At 37.8% G+C, this 24,820-nt stretch overlaps 1 protein-coding gene across 3 annotated transcripts in view; it reads right to left on the bottom strand.

Moving 5' to 3' along the window:
• Positions 1 to 24,036, bottom strand: part of map3k7 (mitogen-activated protein kinase kinase kinase 7) — a 46,491-nt gene extending 22,455 nt beyond the window's left edge. For 2 of the 3 annotated variants that reach the window (XM_041804461.1, XM_041804463.1), the window contains exons 1-10: positions 23,838 to 24,036; positions 20,345 to 20,464; positions 20,135 to 20,245; positions 19,929 to 19,994; positions 14,794 to 14,839; positions 11,833 to 11,971; positions 8,654 to 8,778; positions 7,688 to 7,816; positions 3,613 to 3,743; positions 2,673 to 2,754 (exon numbers count right to left, since the gene is read on the bottom strand). In XM_041804461.1, coding sequence (XP_041660395.1) covers positions 2,673 to 2,754; positions 3,613 to 3,743; positions 7,688 to 7,816; positions 8,654 to 8,778; positions 11,833 to 11,971; positions 14,794 to 14,839; positions 19,929 to 19,994; positions 20,135 to 20,245; positions 20,345 to 20,437 — 922 coding nt within the window. In that variant the 5' untranslated portion in view covers positions 20,438 to 20,464; positions 23,838 to 24,036. Of the gene's footprint in view, positions 1 to 2,672; positions 2,755 to 3,612; positions 3,744 to 7,687; positions 7,817 to 8,653; positions 8,779 to 11,832; positions 11,972 to 14,793; positions 14,840 to 19,928; positions 19,995 to 20,134; positions 20,246 to 20,344; positions 20,465 to 23,719; positions 23,800 to 23,837 lie in introns of those variants that run through there. The other variant, XM_041804462.1, reaches the window with a different exon arrangement.
• Positions 24,037 to 24,820: the final 784 nt, after the last annotated feature.

Genomic DNA, 24,820 nt, shown 5'->3' with positions numbered 1-24,820 from the left:
TTTCCCAGATTATCTCTACTATCACACCTGCAGTTGCTGATGTTTCAGCTGGTGACTCAGGAGCTCGCCTGTACGCTCACCATGCTCATAGAGGTCCTGCCTCAACCTGACGTATAGATCCTCCTCACGTTGATTCATCAAGACATCATATTCGGCCTGGAGCAGAATCCGCTTTCTGTGTAACTCCTCAGAGGGAGTCACAGAGTGTGCCAGATCAACTTCTTTTATTGCCTTCATTAATTCTGAGGTACGTTTCATTCGTCTTTTCCTTTCGCCGGCATTATATGAAATTATTTGTCCTCGTATATAAGCTTTTAAGGTTCCCAACAAAATACCAGCACTTATATCGGGTGTATCATTAACCTCTAAGAAAAATTCAATTTGAGAGTTTATACATTTTGTAAAATCATCATCTGCTAATAACCTAGTATTAAGGTGCCACGTTCGCTGAGGCGGCATGTTCCCAGGAATGTGAAGTTTCAATACAACTGGACTGTGGTCGGATATTACTATGCCAGAGTATTCTATATCTGTAACCATAGGGGTCAATTTGTTATCTAATAAAAAATAGTCAATTCTGGTATATGTTCGATGTGGTGGGGAGTAAAAGGAGTACTGCCTGGAGGTTGGGTTTGCATATCTCCACCCCACTGGTATCAAAGAAAAGCTGAGCCCCTCCATGAACCAACAGGACAAAATGAAATACACTGCTTTCAAAAAAATGGACCCCTACTTTAATGGTTTAACTGATAAAACCCAAACACATGATTTTCTATTCAAAAAACTTTTATATAAACTATTGAATAAGTATTATACAATGATTTTGGTTAATATAGGCAAATCTCATTTTGACAAGAGTAGACAAAGTCTCACACCAACCACCTTGGTGCTTGACCTCATGTTAAGAACCAACAAACTGAACCATCAGTTTTGCAAAGTTTTGTCAAGATAAAGAAATTCTTCATTAAACTTACAGTGACCACAATGCTATTTGTTAGCCCAAATACAGCAATTCCAATTATATTTAGCACAAAGCCAATAGGGTCATATGTATGTCCTGGACCATTTATATTAGGGCTGGGCATTTAATCTCAAATTAGATTAAATTGCAATATGGCCTGCTGCAATATTCAAATCGCAGACAGAGCAATATTTCTTTAACCTGAAATGTGTCAAAATACAAGAAACATAATTTTTGCAGTAGACGTTTTATGCTCTACACCATATGCAAACATTTAAATTTCTTTAGTGGATTCTTGTTTTTTTATTTTTTAACAAAGATCCAACTTTATTTCTTCATGTATGTGTTTTTTTAATTCAAAACAAGAAAAACAAATAAATGATCAACCTCCTCAATACAGCACTTGATAACAAATTTGCCATATGGACCAAAATCACAATTAGAATTTCTTTAAAAAAATGATTTATCCCTAGTTTAATTTATCTCTTACAGTGCTCGTTATAAAAAAGTGATTTACTGCTTGTGTTTGTTTAACAACACATTAAAAAATAATTTCACATTAAATTGCAATCACAATATTGGGAAAAATAATTGCAATTAGATTATTTTTGCAAATCGTTCAGCCCTAATTTATATTATGTCACAACCTTCTTAACGTGCCAAGAGTTAACTGAAATAGCATGCTTGTAAATTTAACAAATGGTAAAAAAAAAAAAGATACTGGTGCTTTAAAAGCAACAGTTTAAAAGATTTATTAATAATAAACTCAGGAAATAACAAAAATAAAGCATCACTAAATTGTTTTTTAAACCCGAATTGGTTAGCATAAAGGAACATTTCACTAAGAAATGGCGGGGGGTGCTGTTTATCGACTTCATTCAAGGAATTGCCAATAACTTTTGATTCATAACTTTGCTTCAAATGTCTATTCCTAATCTTACTACTTAAAAAAACTTAGAACACTGGAAAATGGTTAAAAAAGGTATAGATAGGCAGATGATGTAGAAATTTTGAATGGACTGATACATTTTCACAGCTTTTTTCCACCAGCATTTGGGGGTGGGGGTTATTTTTCCTGTTCTGTGACGTCCAGGTGAATTTGAATGTTGTGGTTTAGTGCGTTCAATCTTATGACAAATAGAAAATAAAGGTATTTTCCACGCTGTTTTTTAAAAGCAGAGAAGGTTGCACGACTACCACGGCCTATAATCTTTTTGGGCTATGAGTACAAATGCAGACATGGAGGAACCTTGCTGTATTAAAATGTTTGAGCTTTATCACAAAGTCCCTTCTCCTTGCACACAAAGGCCGGCAACCTTTGCAGTATGAGTGTTGATGAAGCATGACAAACTATAGCTCCCATTGTTCAGCAAGAAAGAGATGGCTGGAACTCCCATGAAACATAAAGCTATGTGACCACACATCATAAATGCTACAGGCACATATGATCATATTTTATTACTACATGTTGTTCTTGTCTTGTACCTCTGTCGTTTCAAAATAAATCTATGAAACCCATACCTTATTTGTACTGAATTTGTAATGTGCTATGACCCCAAATGTGAGGTACAAAGTGAACCATGAGCTTTGTGAAACATTGATTATTCGTAATCGTGGAGTTGTCCTCACTTTGGCTCTTGGAGTGCTGGATATGGCTTTAACATGCGTCATTTGTCCTGAAGTAAGATAAAGCTGAAGAAGACTCTATTACCTGTACTAGTTGCAGAGCTGCTTTGTCCCCCATCTGAATACTGGTATGGATACTGCAGGGGTTCATCAGATCCTTTGAAGTACTGGTAAAAGAAAAAAATAGTTAATTTATCTACAAATCACTTAGGATCTTGGAGAATTGACAAGTTGATTGCAGCTCAGCTCACAGCCTCTTCCTGGATGCTGTATCTGCCAAGATTTGTTGGAGAAACATTTATTGCTCATATTGGCAAACATCACACCCTATAATGCTGTAAGCAATCATCTCATGATAAAAACAGACCTGAAATTACATTTTCTCTTAGCTCTACTTCTCCACATGCATGTTAATTTCATGGTGATGGCAGAGCCCAGGTAGCTTCAGGGTTTTATATCAAATCTAAACAAGTGTATAAATTATATTCTTGAAATTTTTTTTTTTTTCTCTTTGGACATTGAACAGAAAAAAAGCCCCCCCCCCCCGCCAATCGCTTATTTCCTTGTTACAAGCATTTTAACGTGAAATGAGATATTTCTTATGCTGGGTCATCAGTGTGTCTTAATAAATTGCTTGACAGGAATGCTTAGATTTGAGTTTTTACCGTCTGCATAAGCTACTGCTCAACAAAAGGAAGGGAAAAATGTATTTCTGTTGACACAATCAGATTTTTAACTGGGCATATATTGCACAGACAAATCCAGGGAAAAACACAGAAATGGACAAGCTGCCCTTATTCTGCATGTCTTAATGAAAGCTGAGTTTATTCCTTCAGTTTTAAATGCTTCCCTTTATAAGGTCGTCACAGGAATCATACTTCATGTAGCACTGAAGCCAATCCTTTCCCTGCTCCTGTTTTAAGGACATATTTTTCTCTGTTGTACCCTGTCAGGTTTATTGATTCATTCACTCCAGTGTAATCAAAGCCTTTAGTGAGGGTGAACAGTGTGCAAGGATGGATTACCTTCATTAGGTGAGTCATGATCTTGACAATCTCTTCCATCGAAGGCCTCTGAGACGGGTCTTTAGACCAGCAGCGAGTCATCAGACTCTCAATGGGCTTGGGTAAATTTTTGATTAGAGGAGGTCTAGTCCCTGAATGAACAGAGGAAAATAAAATGCCCACACAGAGACACAGAGGAACTGATCATTTTTATTATCACACAGGACAAGCTGAGAAATAGAGCAAATTTATGCCAAACCCCCTGTCTCCTACTACCTGAGACAGTAATGACTCAGGCAGGTGAAAATATCAAACCTGTCCTGTGGTGTTATTAGTGTCCTATTAGTATTCCTCTCCATCTGTCTCTGGGATGAAATAAACTACAGGGAGCACAGCACAGGTGAACAAGCCTTTAAGCTGCTCTCCTCTGCCAGACTCAAAAATAGGAGCTTTAAAGGGCCATCATTACATGTTTAAGGGTCTGAATAACTAATTGGTGCAAAAGTTTTGGAAGTATTAAATAAAATTTAGGTAGAGTCCTTTTTTTTGGCAGTCAGATATTAATTGCCCACTTCATTTAACATTTATCATCATTTATTTGTTATACCTGTTAAACACTGTCAAATGCTCTGTTTTCATCACTAAGTTGTATGTAAAATGTGTCAGGGCTGGGTATTTCCCACAGCCTCACCATAAGATTATCGATACGAGTCACAACAGCAGCTGATCTTTACCGTAGAGAATAACAGCAAAGCATAATTTTAGGATTACATCCTTAAAAACACAAACTCAGATCCTCAGAGATCAGAGAAGTGAATTAAAATATTATGTTAATGATCCCTGAGCTATTAACCAAATAGTGCAAATACAGTATTTAACTTTTTAAACTTGAAATGGCCCTCTCTGTTGGCTATGGGAAAAAATCCTTTCTATTCTCATTCATCTACACTCAGTAACCCATCATGACAAAGGCTACTTTACCGCTGCAGTTTAAAGTGACCCGAATCTGATTTTTTTGCTCATATGTGACTCTTAACTGATTTGTTCCTGACCGTGTAAACAGTGCAAGCGGAACCGAATATTCTCCGTCACTGACAGATTTTTTGGAAGAATGACGGAGAATTTTGAAGGCTGTCCGTCATTTTGACGGGCTGGAATAACGAGTATGAGCCTGCATTTCAGCGCACACACACAGACAGATGCATAGACCGTTTCCATTTTGCACACATGGACTATCAAGGAGGTTATCTAATCTATTAAAAATCCACATCGTAGATTAATGAAAGCACGTCGGTCTCCGTGCTGACAGCCCTGAGAGGTTACCGCAGGTGTCTCAGTACACAGGTCGGCATGTAGAGTGTCAAGGCCTTCGCACAATGAGCCTGCTTCATGTTGTTCTAATCATGTCTGCACACTGATGCTGAAATTGTTGTTTTATTTCCTGTTTTTTTCGTAACAGGTTCGATTTTTTGGCAAAATTTCGTATTTGTCCAAGGTGACCGATGATTCAAAACAGTACCCGTTGCTTCCACCTCGCTTGCTCACCACTGAAACATCACTTTAAACACCAAAGTTTGCTCATTTATCATGCGAATATCAACCATGGAAATATATCAAAGAGATGGGTGAATGATGATTCAGATCAGTGTCTGTTGCTTTATTCTCTCTTGCTTGCTCACCACCGCCCGACTCTCTCTCTCTCTCTCTCGATAAATTTCACTTTAAACACCGTAGTTTTCCAGTGTATTATGTGGATATCAGTCATGGAAATATAACAGATAAAGACATATGTTTGTAGCCAACTCACAGGTCATATGCTATGACGCAGTTGGATTTTAAAGGAGTGACAGAGACACATGCTCGCAGTACGAAACTATTTGCCACATTCTACAAATTTTCGCAGTCAAGGCAAATACAAACGCAACGGACTCAGTGTGCAAGACCTGAGTGCTGGACGTTTTTTCAGATTACGACTCCTGTGGAGCAGACAAATGCGCACAGCTCCACAGTGCAGCCTTTTAACAACTTATCAGCAATGGTCATCAAACTACAATAAATTGACATTAAAAATATCGGAAAAACTGTGTGTGATATCTTAAATGGCACAGTTCATAGTTGCTTGCTTAAAGACAGGGATTGCTGCTCCACTGTCACTGCGTAAAAAGGACGAGGAGTAAATGCTGTGCTGCTGTGTTCATCTTTCTCTCAATGCCATTAAAATGCAGAACCTCAAAGATTGTTTTTTGAATATAAGTTTAAAAAGGGTGCTTCATTAATCAAACACTACTAATAAATCACATTGAATTATATCATATTACAGATGTTAAAGAGGAAATTATAATGGCGGATTGTAAAATGGCATGACAGAATTTTTACGACCCTTTCTGTCAAAATGACGGACAACAAAAAAATCCAGCGCAACCTCTGAGTACAAGTCACACTGAATCTGACATTTTTAGATTCGATTCAGGCCATTTTCATATCTGGTACTTAATCAGATCCAAATCTGATCTTTTGGAATTCAACTGTGGTGTGAACAGCCAAAAAAAAAAAAACGAAATAATCAAAGAGCAAAAGATCAGAACTGAGTATTGAGTCTTGGACTGTGAACATAGCCAAAGTTTAAAAAGAGCTTTATAAATCTTTGAAAGTTTGTTAAAAAACAAAAAAGTGACATATCACATTGACATAAGTATTCAGACCCATTGCAAAACACATGAAATTTAGCTTAGGTTCCTCCCATTTCTCTGGATCTTGATTGTCTGAATACTTAGTTTAGTTTATTTATTTAGCACATTTACAAAAGCACAGTCAGACAAAGAAAAGGGAATAAAAGTTAAAACCATGTGTAGGTGAGTTAGAAACCCACTACGAGCTTATCTCAACAACTTCACCTAACGGGGTCAGCATGTAACAACTAGGTACAATATCAACTGCCAAGTTCTAATTGAAATAAAATACAAAATTGAAAATAAAACAATATCAATTTAAAAAAACTTATGTTAATGTGATTTTTCAGTTTTTAATTGTTAATACATTTGAAAATAATTCCTAAAATAACATTTTCTCTTTGTCATGATAGGGCACCAAGTATATATTAACTTTCTGAATGCACTGTACGTCAATGGATTGTTACACCACTAGAGCAGCAGCTCTCAAACTGGGGGGTCTGGGGACCCCTAGGGCTCTGCGAGAAACCGCTTGGGGGACTGCGAAACAATTTAAAATAAATTATTAAAGTAATGCCATGTCATTCAAAATCAAATAAATACATGTAGGCATGACAGCGCCATAAACCAATGACTCCCACATAAGTCAGCTTTGGGCCAATAAAAAGTCAGATATGATTGTGACATATCACGTAAATCTATCACTCATGCAGAGTGAAAGGACAAAACAAAATATGTTTCCCAACGAAAAGGGAGGAGATACATCCGCCAGAAAACATGAATGGGTAACCTGACCTGAAAAAGCACAGAGGGATTCTTATTTGGCTGCTCAAACAATCGCAAAAAGTAAGAAGCCACACTCAAGACAAGAGCTTATATTTTGGTTCAAGAGTTTAAAATACAGCATCTAAGAGTGCAAATGGCAGTTAACATATGTTTAATCAGCGTGAGGGTTATGTGGGGGTCCTTGGAAAATTTTCTAACCTGTAAGGGGTCCCTAGCCCCCAAAAGTTTGAGAACCCCTGCATTAGAGAACATTAAACTTCACAGAGGACTAGAGGTCGGCGATGTTAACTCTGCTAATGCTTGCCTCATTCTGCAAACCAACTTCAAATTGTTTACCCGCTTACGTTGAGATCCTGTGTCGCATGAACAGTATTCAGATTTCATTGATGTCTGAGTGTTTACTTGCCTCAAGAACTGTCGAGTAAATGTAATCACAATTTATGTAAAGCTGGATTACATCACGAATTAACATTGCCAAATACGTTGACAAAACAGGACAAGGTTCTGAAACTACTGGAATAAATTATCTCCCAGCATTCCTTAGAGGGCAGGCAGGTCTGAGGACCAACAATGACTGAGAGGTTGGCATGGCCTTTGCATCCTGCAGCTCCGCTCACACAAATACACAGCTGATGACTCACCGTTGTGCACAGCCCACATGATGCGGAAAGCTGGTCCTCCAATTTCATCAAAGGGCTTCCTGCGAGTGATCACCTCCCAGAGAATGATCCCCCAGCTGAACACATCACACTTCTCGCTGTAATTGCTGCCTGTGAGTTACACAAGAACACACAGCAACACTTCAGTCCTTTTCAAAGTGGGAAAACGCTCAGTTTGACATCGCTGACTGACAGATAAAACTAATTCTCTGTGGCACATTTGAGATGAGAGCCTGGGAAAGCTTGGCAGCTTTTATCTCATCTTTACTTTCACAGGAGGGAGGAGGATGAAAATAAGGGAGCAATTTTTATCAAGAAATAGCTCCTGTGTTGCCTAATTACTGAGCCTATTATTGCTGAATTAAAGCACACATCACACTTCTATTATAAGTTGCTGCACTGAGGCATTATGGTAGCATTTCACTGATGCAAATTACTTGTGAGGAGTTCATGGAGAGGGCAGAAGTGAGATGTTTAATTGCACTGGAGGCTTGTAAGTTGCCTCCAAAAACAAGATAATGACCACGGCTTAATTCATTTTTCCTCCTGACCCCCTTTGCCAAGAACATGTCTCATCATGTAGAAATACATTAGGCTGAATGAGAACACAAATTCAACACTGTCGTCTCTCCAGGGAAATAAAGCCACCAGAATCACTCCATTCATCTTGCCACCACGCTTTGGGAGACGACCATCTATAAAGCAGCAGAGTGAGGCTGCTGATGATGAATCAAGAATTAATGCCTCCATGCTGGGAGCGCTAAGCTGCTATTAATGTGAAATGTGACAAAAACAAAGTAAAGTGCATGAAAGAGCACACAGAAATGGCACGGCTGGATCTTTGTGGGCATTTAAAGAAATCACACGTGCAGACTTTTTAGTTAAAAACTGTCTGACGGGGAAGGCATGCAAAGCTCTTCAACCACTTGGAATGCCGCTCATACTTGCCTTCAAATACCTCCGGGGCCATCCATGCTGCACTTCCTTTGTTGTTGGTCATGTGGGTCTGAATGTCGCATGCTGTTCCAAAGTCGCATATCTTCAGCACTGTGCCGCCTGCCACGAGGAGAAGACTGGAGGAAAGATAGGAGAAATAATCCCATTAAAAACACAATGATTTTATAAAGTAGAGGCTGTGTGTGTCAAGTTACACGTACTTAAAACCCTGACAGTGGCTTCTACTCTTTTTGAGTCTGGACCCCTTTGTAATCTTTTCTGATTTTAATTTTCATTTTTTTCCGATTTCAAGACTCCTGGAACTGAAAGGAAAAAATATCTTTTTTCTTCTTTCTTTCAAAATGGAAAGCATTTAAAACTGTTACAGCACCAAAAATGTAAATAACTCATGTCCATAAGACGATCCGATAAAGATGAAAACTATGACAACTTTACAGGGCCACTCTAAAAATCATAAATAAAGAGGTTCTGATACTTCTCAAGAAAAAATTAATACATTTTTGAGAGAGAAAAATAAACATTTTGAGATTATAAAATTGGAAATTTAAGAGAAATCAAACTATGAAATTTTTAGTTAAAAAAGTCGCTAATTTTGACTTTAGAAACTCAAAATTACAAGTTTATAAAGTCAGAAATTTATGACATTATACAGTGCCGTAAAAAAGTATTTGCCCCCTTTCTGATTCCTGGGTTTTTTGCATATTTATCACACTTAAATGTTTTGGATCACCAAACCAGTTTTAATATCTCACAAAGACGACCCAACCCAAGCCACACCTTCCAAAAAGTTCAACTTTTATCTTGTCAGTCCACACAACATTTCTCTAAAAGTCTTGGGGATCATCAAAATGTTGTTGTCACATGAGAGGTGAGCCTTTGTGTTCTTTTTGTCAGCAGTGGTTTTGGCCTTGGAACTCTCCCATGGATGCCATTTTTGTTCAGCGTCTTTCTTGTGGTAGAGTCATGAACTCTGACTTTTACTGAGGCCAGTGAGGCCTGCAAGTCTTTGGATGTTGTTCTGGGTACTTTAGTTCACATCAAAACAGCTGCTCTGGGAGGCTATTCTGACAACTTGCAAACGAATTCAAGCAGAAACTCTCCAAAAACTCACAAGGTCAACCAGAGGTGCACGATAACTATCGGGCTGATAGTTATCGGGCCGATAACAGGAAATCATTACTTATCGGTCCAATATAAAGACGATGGGTCCCAATAACATATATATTTTTGTCAGCATGGCAGTGCTGGCATTTGTTTTCTTTCTCAGGAGACTACACATTCTGAAACAGCTGGTGGCGCCGCAGTACACGACCCGCTGTTAAAGCACCAGAGAAGAAGAGGAAGTAGCAGCCCCTGTGCTAAAATGCTAACAACACGGTGGCGTTATTCAGTATTTACGGGGAGGATTACACGACCGTGTGTGTAGAATTTGCCCTACAAAGGTCGCAATGAGTACAAAGAAGTCCTCAACGGATCTTTTAAGTCACTGATAGTCATCATCCTAACGACGTTAAAACGAAGCGGCAGCAGCCACTAGCCTCAGCCGCAGGCATCAGGACCGAGTCAGCGGAGCTCTGATCCTAAGCAGGCATTGAAAACTGCAGAAAGCTTGCCAGAGCCAAAAGGCGCAACGTTATAATAACAAAATCAGTCTGACAGTCTCCTGATCCATCGCTACTTTCATAGTGATATACCTACCTGCTCTGTTTGACGTGGTTTCATTCAGTTAGACCATGGTGGACTTTACATTCTATCTCTGATATGACTTATGCCAGTGCATATTTTTAATCTTTATGTAAAACATCAGCTCGCTTCAATTCTGGCTTAAGGAAAAAAAAAAAAAAAAAAAAAAAAAAAAATTAACAGACCCCCAAATATCTCCATTTGTTAAGCATAACAGCCTGTTATCATTTGGTTTTATGGGGGAAAATCTATGTCAGTTGTTTGTGTATGCTGTACTTGGTACACAAATGTTCAACTAAAAAAAGTTAACTATAATAACAGTTATAAAGTCAGAACAGTTCTTTGTTTTTTGAAAAACACGAGTGATGTTAGTTAAAATTAGTTATAAATATCTTTGCTCACTAAATAGTAACCCCTTCTTACCCCCAGATGTGCATAAGCACATCAAATAAACTTATTTTGTTAAATCAACAATTGAAAAAAATGTATCGGTTATTAGCAGTTATCGGCCATCAGGAGTAGGAAATTATCGGTTATCGGTATCGGTTCAAAAAAATAGTTATCTTGCATCACTAAGGTCAATGGATGCAAGAATAGTGAAGGTGATATCAAAGAAGGGCTCCTATGTTAACATTTGGCCTGTTAAGATTTTTTTGATTAAAATAGTTTTTGATTTTCGTTAATATGACCCCCTAATGCTCCAAATTCAACAAATTACCATTTTCAGTTCTTTTTAACCTATAAAATGTTCTGAAACTCTGTTGTGCATAATAATGTGGAACAGTGCATTTTGAGTTTTTTATTTTTGGAAAAAAAAAAAAAAAGTTATCATTGGGAGGTATGTTCAATAAAATCTTAATTATGCTCTTATGGTTGATGACTTGAAAATTATACTGTCATTTGCATTGAGTATTTAGGAAAATCAGAGAAAAATATCACTTGCATAATAATTTGGAACGTGGTGTAGACTGCCAAGTGCAGAGAAACTAGCTTTGTTTCTTTTAACTAAATAGAAGGAACATTTTTATTTAAAAGAGTGATTATACAATCTATTAAGAATATTTTGTTAAATAAAATAGGTTTCTAAGTGCATCCATTCTAAATCTGTGAGCCTGTTAATGCCACTTTCCATTGTATTAACACGAGCTACTTGAAATACATCTCAGTCCATCTCTTTGAAATTTAAATTTATGTCAAATAATTGCCAGTGACTTCCTTGAAATGAACATCCCCAATAATATCCAGGATGAACAAAAGGAAACATTCATAAAATGTAAAGGATACAAAGTTTTTGACTTCTCATAAAAACTCCAAATATGAAATAATCTTGCTTAACTTTTCTTACACTCAAATACAGGAAAGTGTTTTTGGCTCATTGTGAGAGCAGTGTCAAAAATAAACAAACTAAAGAATAAAGGAAGCTTTAAGGCACTTTGCTGGCACAGTGAAACAGGAGACAGAAGAGTGTGAGGTGAGGAGGAGCATACTTGGGTGGCTTGAGGTCCCTGTGAATGAGAGCCTTTGGTTTCATGCCATGGAGATAGGCCACGCCCTGGGAACACTGTAAACACCAGCTCATGGCATGGGAGGCAGTGTAATAGGGGAGGGGTTCAGCACCATGCAGCACTGTGGACAAGAGAGCACAGTCACAACCACCAGCACAGACAATAAACCCCCACAGGAACCAGGCAGTCATACAAACACACGACCACATACACAGAACTAACACACAAAGACTAACTGTCTCTAACAGCTCCTTTAACAAGTCAACTCCAGGAGGACAAACTGAGGATTCACCGTTCAATAACAGCACTAGAACTCCACTGAATGACATCAAAGTTAAGATACCACAGTAGGAATGGGCAACACGGACCAAATATCAGGTCTAAATACTTTATTTTAGCCGGTGCAATAGAGATAGAGGTCCTGGTTGATGACTGGACAGCCCCCCCCCCCCATGTTAGTATTACCATTCAATTCTAAATTTTCATTAAACCATCCTTATTGGGATCAGAAGGGATCTGCTGTCTGTCTTGTATGCTAGCAGAGAAGAGCCATTGCTTGGCAGCAAACTGAACAAGAGACGTTCCTGCTCTGCTGAACCAAAACAACTGTAGGACTACAGAAATTACATGAAGTCCAAGGCATTTTGTGCCTTGTATTTGGACTGGTGGTGGTGGTGGGGCGGGTCACGTTGGAGTGGAGTGGTACCGAAATGAGGCACAGAAATCTTTGATTTGATTTGGTTTGGTAGGCACCAGTGCCATGTTGGTACCAGAGTTTGGTACTCATCCCTAGACTTTTCTTTGTTCCCCTTCATCACTTAAACTTTTTATTATTCTGTTCTCGGGACTGAAGCTTTAGGTCTGAACAACATTTACACTATATGGACATAAGTATTTGGCCACATCCTTGTAGTTATTGAACTCTGGTGTTTCATTCAGACCTGTTGCCACAGGTGTTTAAAATCAAGCACCTAATTATGCAGACTCCATCTGCAAATGTTTGTTATCCTAAATGGGTCGTTCTGAAGAGTTCAGTGATTCAAGCTTGGTACCCTGACAAATGCCAACTTTGGAATAAGACGATTCGTGAAACTTCATCCTTACTGAATATTGTACAGTAAACTGTAAGTGACACTATTGGAAAGTGGGAGCGTTTAGGAACAACCGCAACTCAACCACAAAGTGGAAGACCATGTTAAATCAACGACTGCTAAGGGGCATGATCCATAGCATAGCTGAAGAGCTCTGAACCTCCACTGGCATTAATGCAAGCACAAAAACTGTGCAGCAGGAGCTTTGTGGGTTTCCATGGCTGAGCAGCTGCCTAATGTCATCAAATCTAAAATGCCAAGTGTTGGATAAAGAGTTGTAAAACACACTGCCACTGAACTGTGTTCTGAATCACGCATCTCTGTTTTGCAGTCAGATAGGAGAGTGCGGGTTTGGCAAATGCCAGGTGAACGTTACCTGCCTGGCTGCATTGCGCCAACTGGGAAATTTGGTAGAGGAGAGATAATGGTATGGGACAGTTTATCAGGGTTTGGGCTAGACCCCTTATCTCCAGTGAGGGCCAATCTTAATGCTTCAGCATACCAAGACATTTTGGACAATGTTTTGCTTCCAACTTCGTGGCAACAGTTTGGGGAAGGCCTTTTTCAAAGCCAACATAACTGTGCCCCAAAGCACAAAGCTAGGACTATGAAGACATGGTTTGATTAATTCAGTGTGTGGAAAAACTTAACTGTCCACACAGAGCTCTGACCTCAACCTCATCAAATACCTCTGGGATGAACTGGACCAGAGATGTGAGCCAGGCCTTCTTGTCCAACATCAATGCCTGACCTCATATATGCTCTACAGAATGAATGGACACAAATTCCCACAGAAACATTCCAAAATCTTGTGGAAAGCCTTCCAAGAAGAGTGGAGCCTGTCATAGCTGCAAAAGAGGGGCCAGCTCCATAATAAAGTACATACTGTATATTTGAATACAATGTTACAGTCCCTGTTGGTGTAATGATCAGGCGGCAGAAAACTTTTGTCCATATATTGTAAGTTCCCAACTACCATCACTCCCTCACTCCTGTTCATTTTAATGTTGACTGCCCATTGCTGCACACTGTCTCACTCTTTCTCTGCAGCTTTGGGTCAAAATGTGACTGTATTTCTGTGTTTTCTTTCATAACTTTTAGGTGAAATCAAATATCTCGATATATTGCCCAGCCCTATACCACAGTATAACTCCCAGAGAGCAACTTTGATAGAGATTCAGCAACTTAAGGGGAAAGGAAAGCATGAACAGTGAAATCCAGCAGAAAATGCCAAAATAAGGGAATCAACTCCTGGAGAAACTTGTTGATCTGAAGCTCCTCTAAAATAATTCCAACCCCTAATGTGTTTGGTAAAGACACAAGTATTATTATTTCAACCTTAAATTATTCTTTAAAAGTTGCAAATACTCTTACAGCATGTATACATGCTCAAATAACAAACGTATGCATACTATATTTTCAGAATTGAGTAACACTTTTATATAATGGTGTGGTAAGCCTATAAAGTCCTTGTTCATTAAGTCACACCTTTCTTTCAGCAGCCTATCCCCTTCTTACTGAGGATAAGGTAACAGTCTTGACGTCAGCTTCCATGATGCAAGCGTGTGTCTAAAAAAGTAATATAGTAGGACTTCATGTGGACACTTGTCACACCACACTATGTCCAAGGCCCATACTGGGTATTAAATTCAGGGCCAAACAAGGCTGAACTGCATGTCGCTGTGCAAAGACTATCACATAAGGGAACTGGACAAGTGACTGAACATGCAAACAGTGGGAGGGTCAACTGAACAGGGCAGCTTCTCATGTCTGTGCAAGGCTGTGTTCATTTTACTAACAGCAAAGTGGAACAAATGCTCTTATGTTAAAAGATGACTTTTTCTGGACTCACCATTGTACAATGACCCCCCTTCAGCATATTCCATCACAAGGCAGACCTATGAGGGAGAGAACATCATATGAAACTCACCACACAAAAATACAGGCACAGAAAACAGAGGAAAGGGTGCGTTTACACATATCCTGTTTGGTTTGGTTAAGGAAAACTCAGGTTTGTCTGCTGAGTTGGTGCAAAATAACTTCTGAAAGATGTCAATCAAACAATGGCATAGACTAACCAACTGCACCAAGACCAGCTGAAAAGATGGATCCAAGTCTGCTGTAAAAAAAGTGTGAATAATTTTATACTTATAGTTATAATATTGTTATACGACAATGATTGTATATGCATACATTATAAATTCTCTAACAAACTAAAGTACCTCACACTGTGGTCCAGTGTTCTAACAATAGCTCTTACATACACTGAGGAGGAAAAGAGGGCAGAGAAAGGATTTTGCAATAAGTTTCTCCATTAACATTGCCTTGCACACATGCAGGCAGTGCTGGGTGATAATTTGATTTTCAATTACAATTATGGTTTAAGCTTATCATGATCATAAAAACAAGATGATCCAGGCCTGACAATTACTGTGCCCCATGCCATGATTCACTGTTTTTGTCATGTGCGGTAAACCTGTGCTAAATCCTGCCTATGAATGTGTCCCTAGTGAGATTGTAAGGTATGTTACACTTCTGGAATGAACTTTAAAGTAAAAGACCACTCTGTTTTTCAATCATAAGACTATCCCAATATTATCATTATTTTTTTTTACAATATATATTGCTGGGGCTTTTAATTCCTTTAGTCAAGGTGGAGGAAAGTAGATAGAGTCAGAAACAGGTGTGACAGAGAGGGGGGAAACCTGCGGCAAAACAGTACTGGGCTGGACTTGAACCTGGGGCACAAACGTACATGAGGTGCATCTTAAACCACTAGGCCACATGCACTCTACTACCTGCATTTTCCAACAATGACTCTTATTCTTTAGTAGGGCTGCAACGATTTGTTGACATAATCGTTTGTGTCGACTATAAAAATTTGTCGACGCGGGAATTCAAGTGTCGACACGTTGTATTATGGTTTTTTAAATTGGTGAAATCTAGTACCGGCCGGTAAGGACTCATCTGTACTTGCAGTTCACTACAGGAAGTGGTGGGGGCAGTATCATTCCCACTGTTTACATTATTCACAGAAACTGAGAAGAAGAAGGTAAGCATGTTGGAAAGCACGGAGAACGCACCAAAAAGCCGAACCAGAGCTTCTAAACTTTGGGAACATTTTACAGAAAACAAATTGGCAAAACAAGTCAACTGTAAACTGTGTCAAGTCAAACTCTCGTACCATGTCAGCACTACGGCAATGCACGAACACCTGAAAACGTAAACACACTGTAGCTGCCGCGTCTTCAAATACCGCGAGTGGGCACGTTTGCAAGTTGCATGAATATCTTTTAGATCTTTTGCATTTAGTTACTGAGCCCTTTGTGCTTCAGGCACAAGTATTAATTCCAGTAGCCTACTTATAACGCTGGTGTCGTACGTTAATCAGTCGGAAAACCATCTTTGATATTTGTTAGGGTAACGTTTTTTTCAGTAACGCTATTTAGTGTGCAATTAACTTTAGTTGTCAGTTCAACACTTTTATATTAGAGGAAAAACAAACCTTGAAGATGTAGCAACTTGACATGTCATGTCAATTTGCTAAACCACTAAGTTTTCACAGGTGTGCATGGATAAGAAGGCAAGGTAAAATGGGGATCCAAAATAGCATGCCAAATAGCCACGATTAGTCGACCAATCGCAAAAATAATCGCCAGATTAGTCGACATAAAAAATAATCATTTGTTGCAGCCCTATTCTTTAGTTGTCTCCAGGGCAGTTTTTTTCACTTTGCAGATTTGCATGGACTTTCTTTAGGTCTGTGTTAAACTTTCTTCACAAAAAAAGTCATAAATCTCAAAGGTCATTAGCTCACGCTATTTTAATGATTTAAATCATCAGGCTACAGGTGACATTAATTTATTTAAGGTCTCACTCTCAGCCTTCTTCTCTGACTGTTGCAGAATGAAGTGTGTTTTTCTATCCTTTACACTTCCTAAACTCACTTTTTAATCCCCAGGGATTGTTTTAATATTAGTCAAACTTAAGCTGCTGAGTGCAAAAAATGCACTTTTCATATAGTAGCTATAAAATATATCAAACATTAATATTGTATTCTACTTTTATTGAGCTAGTTTTTTTACCTACAGCTGTCCTAATTAATGACATCAAATGTTCATCGAATCTGGCCTGGGGCCCTTTGCCGCATGTCTCTCCCCCACTCTTGACCCTGTTTCCGACTCTATCCTCTGTCCTCCTCTATCTAATAAAGGCACAAAAATGCCCAAAAATAAATCTTAAAAAAAAAAATGCATGTATTATGCTTTAATGGGAGGGAGATTTAGAAAAATACCGTTAGAATGGCCTACATTTTTTGTGCTTAACAGCTTGAGTGTAACTCTTGCTTGTAAACAGTGTGTTTTAGACTTACAGTAAGAGCTGAGCTGGAAATAACTAGATGAAATAAAAATACAGTATTGCCAAATTTCATGCGATAAACATAAACACAGCCAAAGTATTTAAAAAAAAACAAACAACAAAAAAAAAAGAATGAAAAGTGCAAAATATGCGCACAACCTCCTCTAAGGGTTAAATGTAAATAGAATCGGTCACCTTAGATTGGTATGATAAATTAACTATTGCAGTAATGCATGCCAATAGTATTTAAAATCAGGTGGGTATGATACATTTTAAAGCATTAATTGTAATAGGTTGAGTACAACCTTTCTTGTAAACAATTGTTATGAAGTTCATATTACCTTGAAATTTTAACACAATATACACTGCCTGGTCAAAAAAAAAGTCGCCACCTGGATTTAACTAAGCAAATAGGTACTAGCCTCCTATTGGATAATTACTGCATGGGCGATTATCTTTCAGCTGGCAACAAGTTATTTAACCCCAGCTGATGCAATGAGTAACTTCTCATTTCTTAAACAACCATGTCGAAAGACACATCCTGTGGTGGTGGAAAAGATGTTAGTCTGTTTAAGAAGGGTCAAATCATTGGCATGCATCAAGCAGAGAAAACATCTAAGGAGAGTGCAGAAACTACTAAAATTGGGTTAAGAACTGTCCAACGCATTATTAAAAACTGGAAGGATAGTGGGGAACCATTGTCTTCCAGGAAGAAATGTGGTCGGAAAACAATCCTGAATGATCGTGATCGGCGATCACTTAAATGTTTGGCCAAATCAAATCGAAGACAGTAGAACTCATGGGTATGTTTAATAGTGAAAGTAAGAGCATTTCCACACGCACAATGTGAAGGGAGCTCAAGGGATTGGGACTGAACAGCTGTGTAGCCTTAAGAAAACCACTAATCAGTAAGGCTAACCAGAAAAAGGGCTTCAGTTTGCTAGGGAGCATAAAGATTGGACTCTGGAGGAATGGAAGAAGGTCATGTGGTCTGATGAGTCCAGATTGACCCTGTTCCAGAGTGATGGGTGCATCAGGGTAAGAGGAGAGGCAGGTAAAGTGATGCACCCATCATGCCTAGTGCCTACTGTACAAGCCTGTGGGGTCAGTGCCATGATCTGGGGTTGCTGCAGTTGGTCAGGTCTAAGTTCAGCAACATTATGTGCCCAAAGAATGAGGTCAGCTGACTACCTGAATATACTGACTGACCAGGTTATTCCATCAATGGATTTTTTCTTCCCTAATGGCACGGACATATTCCAAGATGAGAATGCCAGGATTCATCGGGCTCCAATTGGGAAAGAGTGGTTCAGGGAGCATGAGACATCATTTTCACACATGGACTGGCCACCACAGAGTCCAGACCTTAACCCCATTGAGAATCTTTGGGATGTGCTGGAGAAGGCTTTGTGCAGTGGTCAGACTCTCCCATCATCAATACAAGATCTTGGGGAAAAATTAATGCAACACTGGATGGAAACGAATCTTGTGACATTGCAGAAGCTTATCGAAACAATGCCACAGCGAATGCAAGCTGTAATCAAAGTTAAAGGCGGTCCAACAAAATATTAGAGTGTGTGACCCTTTTTGGTGGCGACTTTTTTTTTGGCCAGGCAGTGTATTTCAAAGCAGTTGCTGCATCTAAAGGCAACACAATGATTCACTTTGGCCTTATCATTTGAAAATTCACGCACATGCAGATGTTAAATCTGTTAGTAATCATGTTTAATAATCACGATATCCTTATCAATCAAAATAATCGTGATTAGGATTTATCTTTTTATTTATTATGAAGCACGTCCAAACAGTTAACAGACAACTTTACAGAGTCTACCTTGAGTAGCATGCTATCGAAGGCTAACTGTAACAGCAGCCACGTCGGCAGTTGCCTTTACGATTTTACATGTAGCAAAACAGACTCTTCATGAACAGTGATCACTTCTCTGACTGCTAATGGTGATATCACACAGACTTTTACTGTGAGTTGATCATAGAAACAAGAACGTAGCAGTTTTGGTTTTCATCAAACCACACAAAAGTGACACTGTGATGTGGTTCAGGTTATGAGTTGCATCACACATCCTGCAACGACATTGTTACGTATACGCACATTATGAATAAAATATGGATATCATTGCATTCATTTGAACTTACATTTTACACAGCGCCCCTATTTTTTTGGAATTATGGTTGTAAATACGGTATGGTTTTTTTTTTCGCTCATTTACATCCATTTATTGCCTCTTTCTAAAGTGCTATGGGTGGCTAAGTTCAATAAACGCATATATCAAAAATATTGAAAAATCAATCAGTAACTGTGTTTAAGAACCGTGATCTCATTATTAATCAAAATAATTGTGATTGTGATTCTTGCCACAATCAGAAAGGTCTAAGCTGTGGCCCTAATTAATATGCCAACACAATCTTACAGCTTGTATTTCAACTTGCAGAAGACTAAAAGAAACGAGAATTAAATGTACTTAAAAAATCAGTTTACAAAAATGTAAAAGCTCTGAACTCATCAGCCGTACAAAAATCAAAATCTGTAAAAAACAAAATAGAGCTCAGGTTTAAAAATAAAAGAATCTTGATTTAATAGAGCATCATAACACACATATTGTGACTTACAGGACTGTGACAAGAGCCATACAACTTCACAATGTTGGGGTGATTCACACGTGAAAGCTGCCGGAGCTGCGAACAAAGAAGAAACATTTCACTCAGTGCATGCAGTATATAAATATTTATCATCCAGTTTGTCATAGATGACACAAAAATCTTTACAATAAAAGTTTGATTGTTATAAAGACTATAAAAGAAAATGTTATCCAAACCTCAACAATGAAGGCTTTCCTCTCTGATTCACTCTCAATGGTCTTGATTGCGACATCTTTGCCTTTCCATTTGGCTTTGCAAACAACCCCGAAGGCTCCTCTCCCCACCACCTGAATAATTAAAGGTAAAAAAGAAAGCTAGCATTACCTTAGCTCACCTTGCAAATATCTGCAAGTTCATGGATAAAAAAGAAAAAAATCACAACCCACCTCTTCAACTTCAATATCCTCATAGTTGATTTCTTCAAACGGATATCCAGGTGGTGTTTCGAGTATATCAGCGGATGGTAGGGACAGAGACATTACTAGCCAACGTCAGCTAGTAATTTACTGCAAAGAAATCACACAGGAGAGTAAAACATAAATGCTAATATCAAATCACAGGTTAAGCTGTAAAAATTAAAGAAAACAATCTTTGTTATTGTTAGATAACAAAAAGTATCAAAAAATAAAAAGCTTCTGTAAAAAGAAATAACTTAGAGTCACAATTTTAACCTTAAAATATGACAAGACCAAAAGAAAGATAAAGGGCAGGAGCTGCAGTGAAACAGAAAGGAAGTAAAGAGAGCAAGCGTCATTAGTGAAAACAATATGTTAGTTTTCCAATTGTTTCAGAGGTTATGCTCAACAAAACATGCAAAATAATGTTTGTACGTCCACAGGAAAGTCCTGAAAGGAACTGAATTTATTCCTTATGAATCTTTATAAACTGACGCCCTCATAATGTCTAAAATATAGTATGAAATAGGGCTGGGCGGTTATCACAAAAATTTAAATCATGATTAATTGAACTATTTACCTCGATTATGATTAATGAACGATTATTCCACCCCCAATCTCTGACTCTGTTTGTTCTGTAAGTATTTATATAATTTAAAACAAACAAGTGAAAGGAACATGCACAAATTAACAATTTATGGTTACTGAAATATTTGAAATCAAAACATCAGCTAAAAGGAAAATCTTTTTCGTAAAAAAAAGTCAAATTTTTCGAAGAAAAGGGGAAAAAAAATTGAAGTAACTGACACAGGAGGTTTACATCAGTTAGAGGCTCTAAATGTTGGTTTTGATTATTTTTCAATTAATTGCCCAGCTCTAGTATGAAATCTAGAAAAAAGAGGAGCACAGTGTACTAGTGCTGTCACAATACTAGAAAATTAAACTTATATCAGTATTGTTTACTTGTATTGTATACCCGTTGTGATACCATGGCATAAAAGAAAGACACAGTGCTGCATAATTTGATCATAATGCACAAATTGTGAATATACTTTACAGCATTGTCATCTGCAATGCAATTACGGTATAATAAATAATTGTATCATGAGTCTTCTTGCTTGGTTATCAAGGAAAATGAGAGAAAAAATGTAGTTGTAAAGTGTGTATTTCTCAACACAACAAAGACGAATACTAACTAGCATTTTAAAAAATATAAGAAACTTGAAGTTTTTACAGTACTGCGTTCAAAATGACTTTATATTTTCCAAAAATCTAAGTTTTTCCTCTTTTGAAAATAAAAGTACTTCTAAAAAAGTGCTATAGTGGCTCTTCTGTTAAAGGTCTTTCTGCTGGCATTTTTGTTTTTCTGTCAGAGCACTTAATACAAAAATGCATCCTTTTATGTGATTATGAAATTACACAGTCTGAAATTGCAATTGTGATTGGGACATCTTAAATGGTTTAATGTAGTTATTTTGAGTTATCTGATGGGTGTTAGAGTTTCTGTTGTGATACAAGCTCAGTTAGCTCGGTCTACATCTCAAAGATTTAATAAACACAAGGACCACATGTCTTTGCTGTCTCTCTCCCTGCTGACTGAACAGACACTAACATCAACATTCACAAAGTAATAAGAAGTAGAAGGGACTTAATAAAATGTATTTGCTAAGTGGTGAACTGAAAAGTTACAGTTCCTGCCTGTAACAGAAAGCAGAGCAGAGACACATGCAGAAGTGTGATTTCAGTAGCAAACAAACAAAAATCCTACTCCAAATCCTGCTATGTTTGTGAGTAGGTGTTGGTCCTTTAGAGCATAAAAGCAGTGAAACAGTTAAAAAACTAACAGTGCCCACTCTCTCTACTTGACTGCCTAATGCTGCACTCTATCTCTTATGGCAGCTCTGGGTTGAAAATATGACTATATATCTTTATCTGATATATCTCAATATATGATTATTAGAAGTAAATATTATTTTGATGTGAAAATGTCTTTTGATGATGTTGCAGCTATTACAGCTTGTTTAACTGCTGCAGGCTTTGTATTTAGAGCACAGGCTTGAAAATTTGCTCAAAGCAACAACGTTCACTATCAGTGTCAACACACACACTGAAGCTTGTGTGTTTGATTAGCTGCTGATAGTCCCAGCAGAGGCTGTCGGGGAGAATGTCTTTTAAAAACTCTTGTTCCAAATAGCGTTCAACGTGCAACTCTGCAACTTGCTTCACCGTGAAAAGAATTTATTAGTGCATGCAGAAAATTAATGTTATAAGGAAAGTGTATGTGAAATTATAAAGTATGTTTAAAGCTACAAATAGTTGGAAAGAAAATATTGGTGGTTGTATAGATGCCTGTTAATTGCGCAAAAGACGATGACAGGCATAGAGAAAAATTTTTGTTTTAAGTCTAAAATGTTTGCCTTGTCAGGTTGTCCCTATGAATGTAATGGATTTGGGAATATTTGTAGGTGTGCACAATGTAACATCAGTTAGAAAACAATCGCAGATAATCAAAGGGTTGTTTTCACATCTCAGTAGAGAAACATGCTTGCTGTGTGAACTCCTGATATGATGTATGAGCACAGTTTAGTAATGTTCAGTCAACATGACCTTCCTTTTGACAGGTTTGGATGATTTCTAACCATAAGACAAATCCCATTACAACAATAAAAATTAGGGATAGCTCTGGTAAGGAAAACTGTTGGAAATAGGTACTATAAGTTATCAACTTAAATGAGCCACTTTTATGGCCGGTTTAGTCATAAATTAAGTAATTTAAACATCTCAGTGGGGGACTCAACTTGATATCAATCTCTATGACCTACAGATTTACTCAACTACAACACTGCAGTACTGATTTGAGTTATTGATATTACTCTGTAATAGAAGTATGTGCAGGTTTGTAGAGAAGAAAAAGAAAACTGTACTGTCTTTGGTGCAGAGGAGTTGATTTTTTGTTGAGCCTGGATCGGAATGAATTAATATCGAGATAAAACTGAAGGATCTAGTATTGTGACAACCCTATAATCACAAAAAACTGAGCTCAAGGATGCGGCAGCCTCAGCCATGTCACCATGGCATATCAACATTATAATTAACTTATTATTACACAGAAGCATGCTAAAGACACGTTATGAATGTTATGGTTAGTTACACACTCTGTCCTGAGCTGTCAAACTATAAACAACAGCTCTACATCAGCCTTCTGTCACATCGTATGATGCTCTCTGACAACTGGCTAACCGAAGAGCTAAAGCTAACTGATATTTCAGAGTGGTAAAAGTTGGCATTTCACTGACGTGAAGCTCGGCTACGTGCATAGAGCATCACTGTAGACCGGGGATCAAAACAAAACAACATTATCCTTACATTAGCACGATAACAGGCAGAAGCGGTCGATAAAAGGCCTACAGTGTTTGAACTAGCTAGCTCTAGTTAGCTGGCTGGCCTGGATGCTAACGTTAGCCGTTAGCTTAAACAATCCCACCGTTCACAGTTGACTTGTCGCCGGCACCGGCTGTCTGGACATGGGGATATCTTCTTCTACTCATGAACGGAAGGATGAGGAATAACATCCATGTTTTAAAAATGGCCGTTCTGCATCCACTTTATAGCCAGACATAACTTTTTGTTAACTCGTCTAGCTGACTTGCTAACAGTGTATTTTTATTCTCCGCAGGAGAAGCTCCATCAGGAAGTGTGTGCTCCCTTAAAAACTGTCCGATAGGAACACGAAATACAAACATTAAATCCAACGTTTGAAAAACAAAAAGTGCAATGATATATTCTGAGACAAATGTTTGTTAAATCATTGTTCTCTTATTTGTAAAGGGGCAGGGGTGATCCTGTAGACTTTTAAAAATTAACTGAAGTACAAGCTATTTGAATAAAACATTGAATTTCCAATTCTTTAAAAACAGTGACGCAATATAGGTAGATTTTAATATCTTAATGTTGACATTTTTTTATATCAGTAAATCCTGGCATACTATCACGTTTTTCATTGTAAGAAACACCAAGTCTGTCCTGTATGTATGGATGTAGCTGTAGACAAATATCAGTTTGTTTAATCAGACCTTGAAACACATTTCTTTATTAAAACAAGAGCTAAGCACTGATAATAATTGTTTTCTAGATTAAAAATTTAAAAAATCAAAATACGTTTAAAGGCTCAAAATCTGAGATCAAAAGTCAAATGTCAAAGGGTTAAAACACAAAATTAAATGTCAAAATAATGTTTTCAAAAGGCAAATAATGAGTTAGAAAATCAAAATCATGGGGTTAAAAGGTCAAACTGTGAGATTAATTAGAAATCATGAGTATAAAAGCTCAAAATATGGCTGAAAAAAAAAATATGAATGTGAAAGGTCAAAAATTTGAGATGAAATTCAAAAACACTAGTTTAAAGGGTCAAAAATATGAAATGTAATTTAAAATCATTAGTTGTGGGTCAAAATATGACTTAAAATG

Source organism: Cheilinus undulatus, linkage group 14, assembly GCF_018320785.1.
Source record: "Cheilinus undulatus linkage group 14, ASM1832078v1, whole genome shotgun sequence".
Taxonomy (NCBI): domain Eukaryota; kingdom Metazoa; phylum Chordata; class Actinopteri; order Labriformes; family Labridae; genus Cheilinus; species Cheilinus undulatus.
The sequence above is the reverse complement of the archived record's forward strand: the minus strand, read 5'-3'. Positions and strand labels throughout refer to the sequence as shown.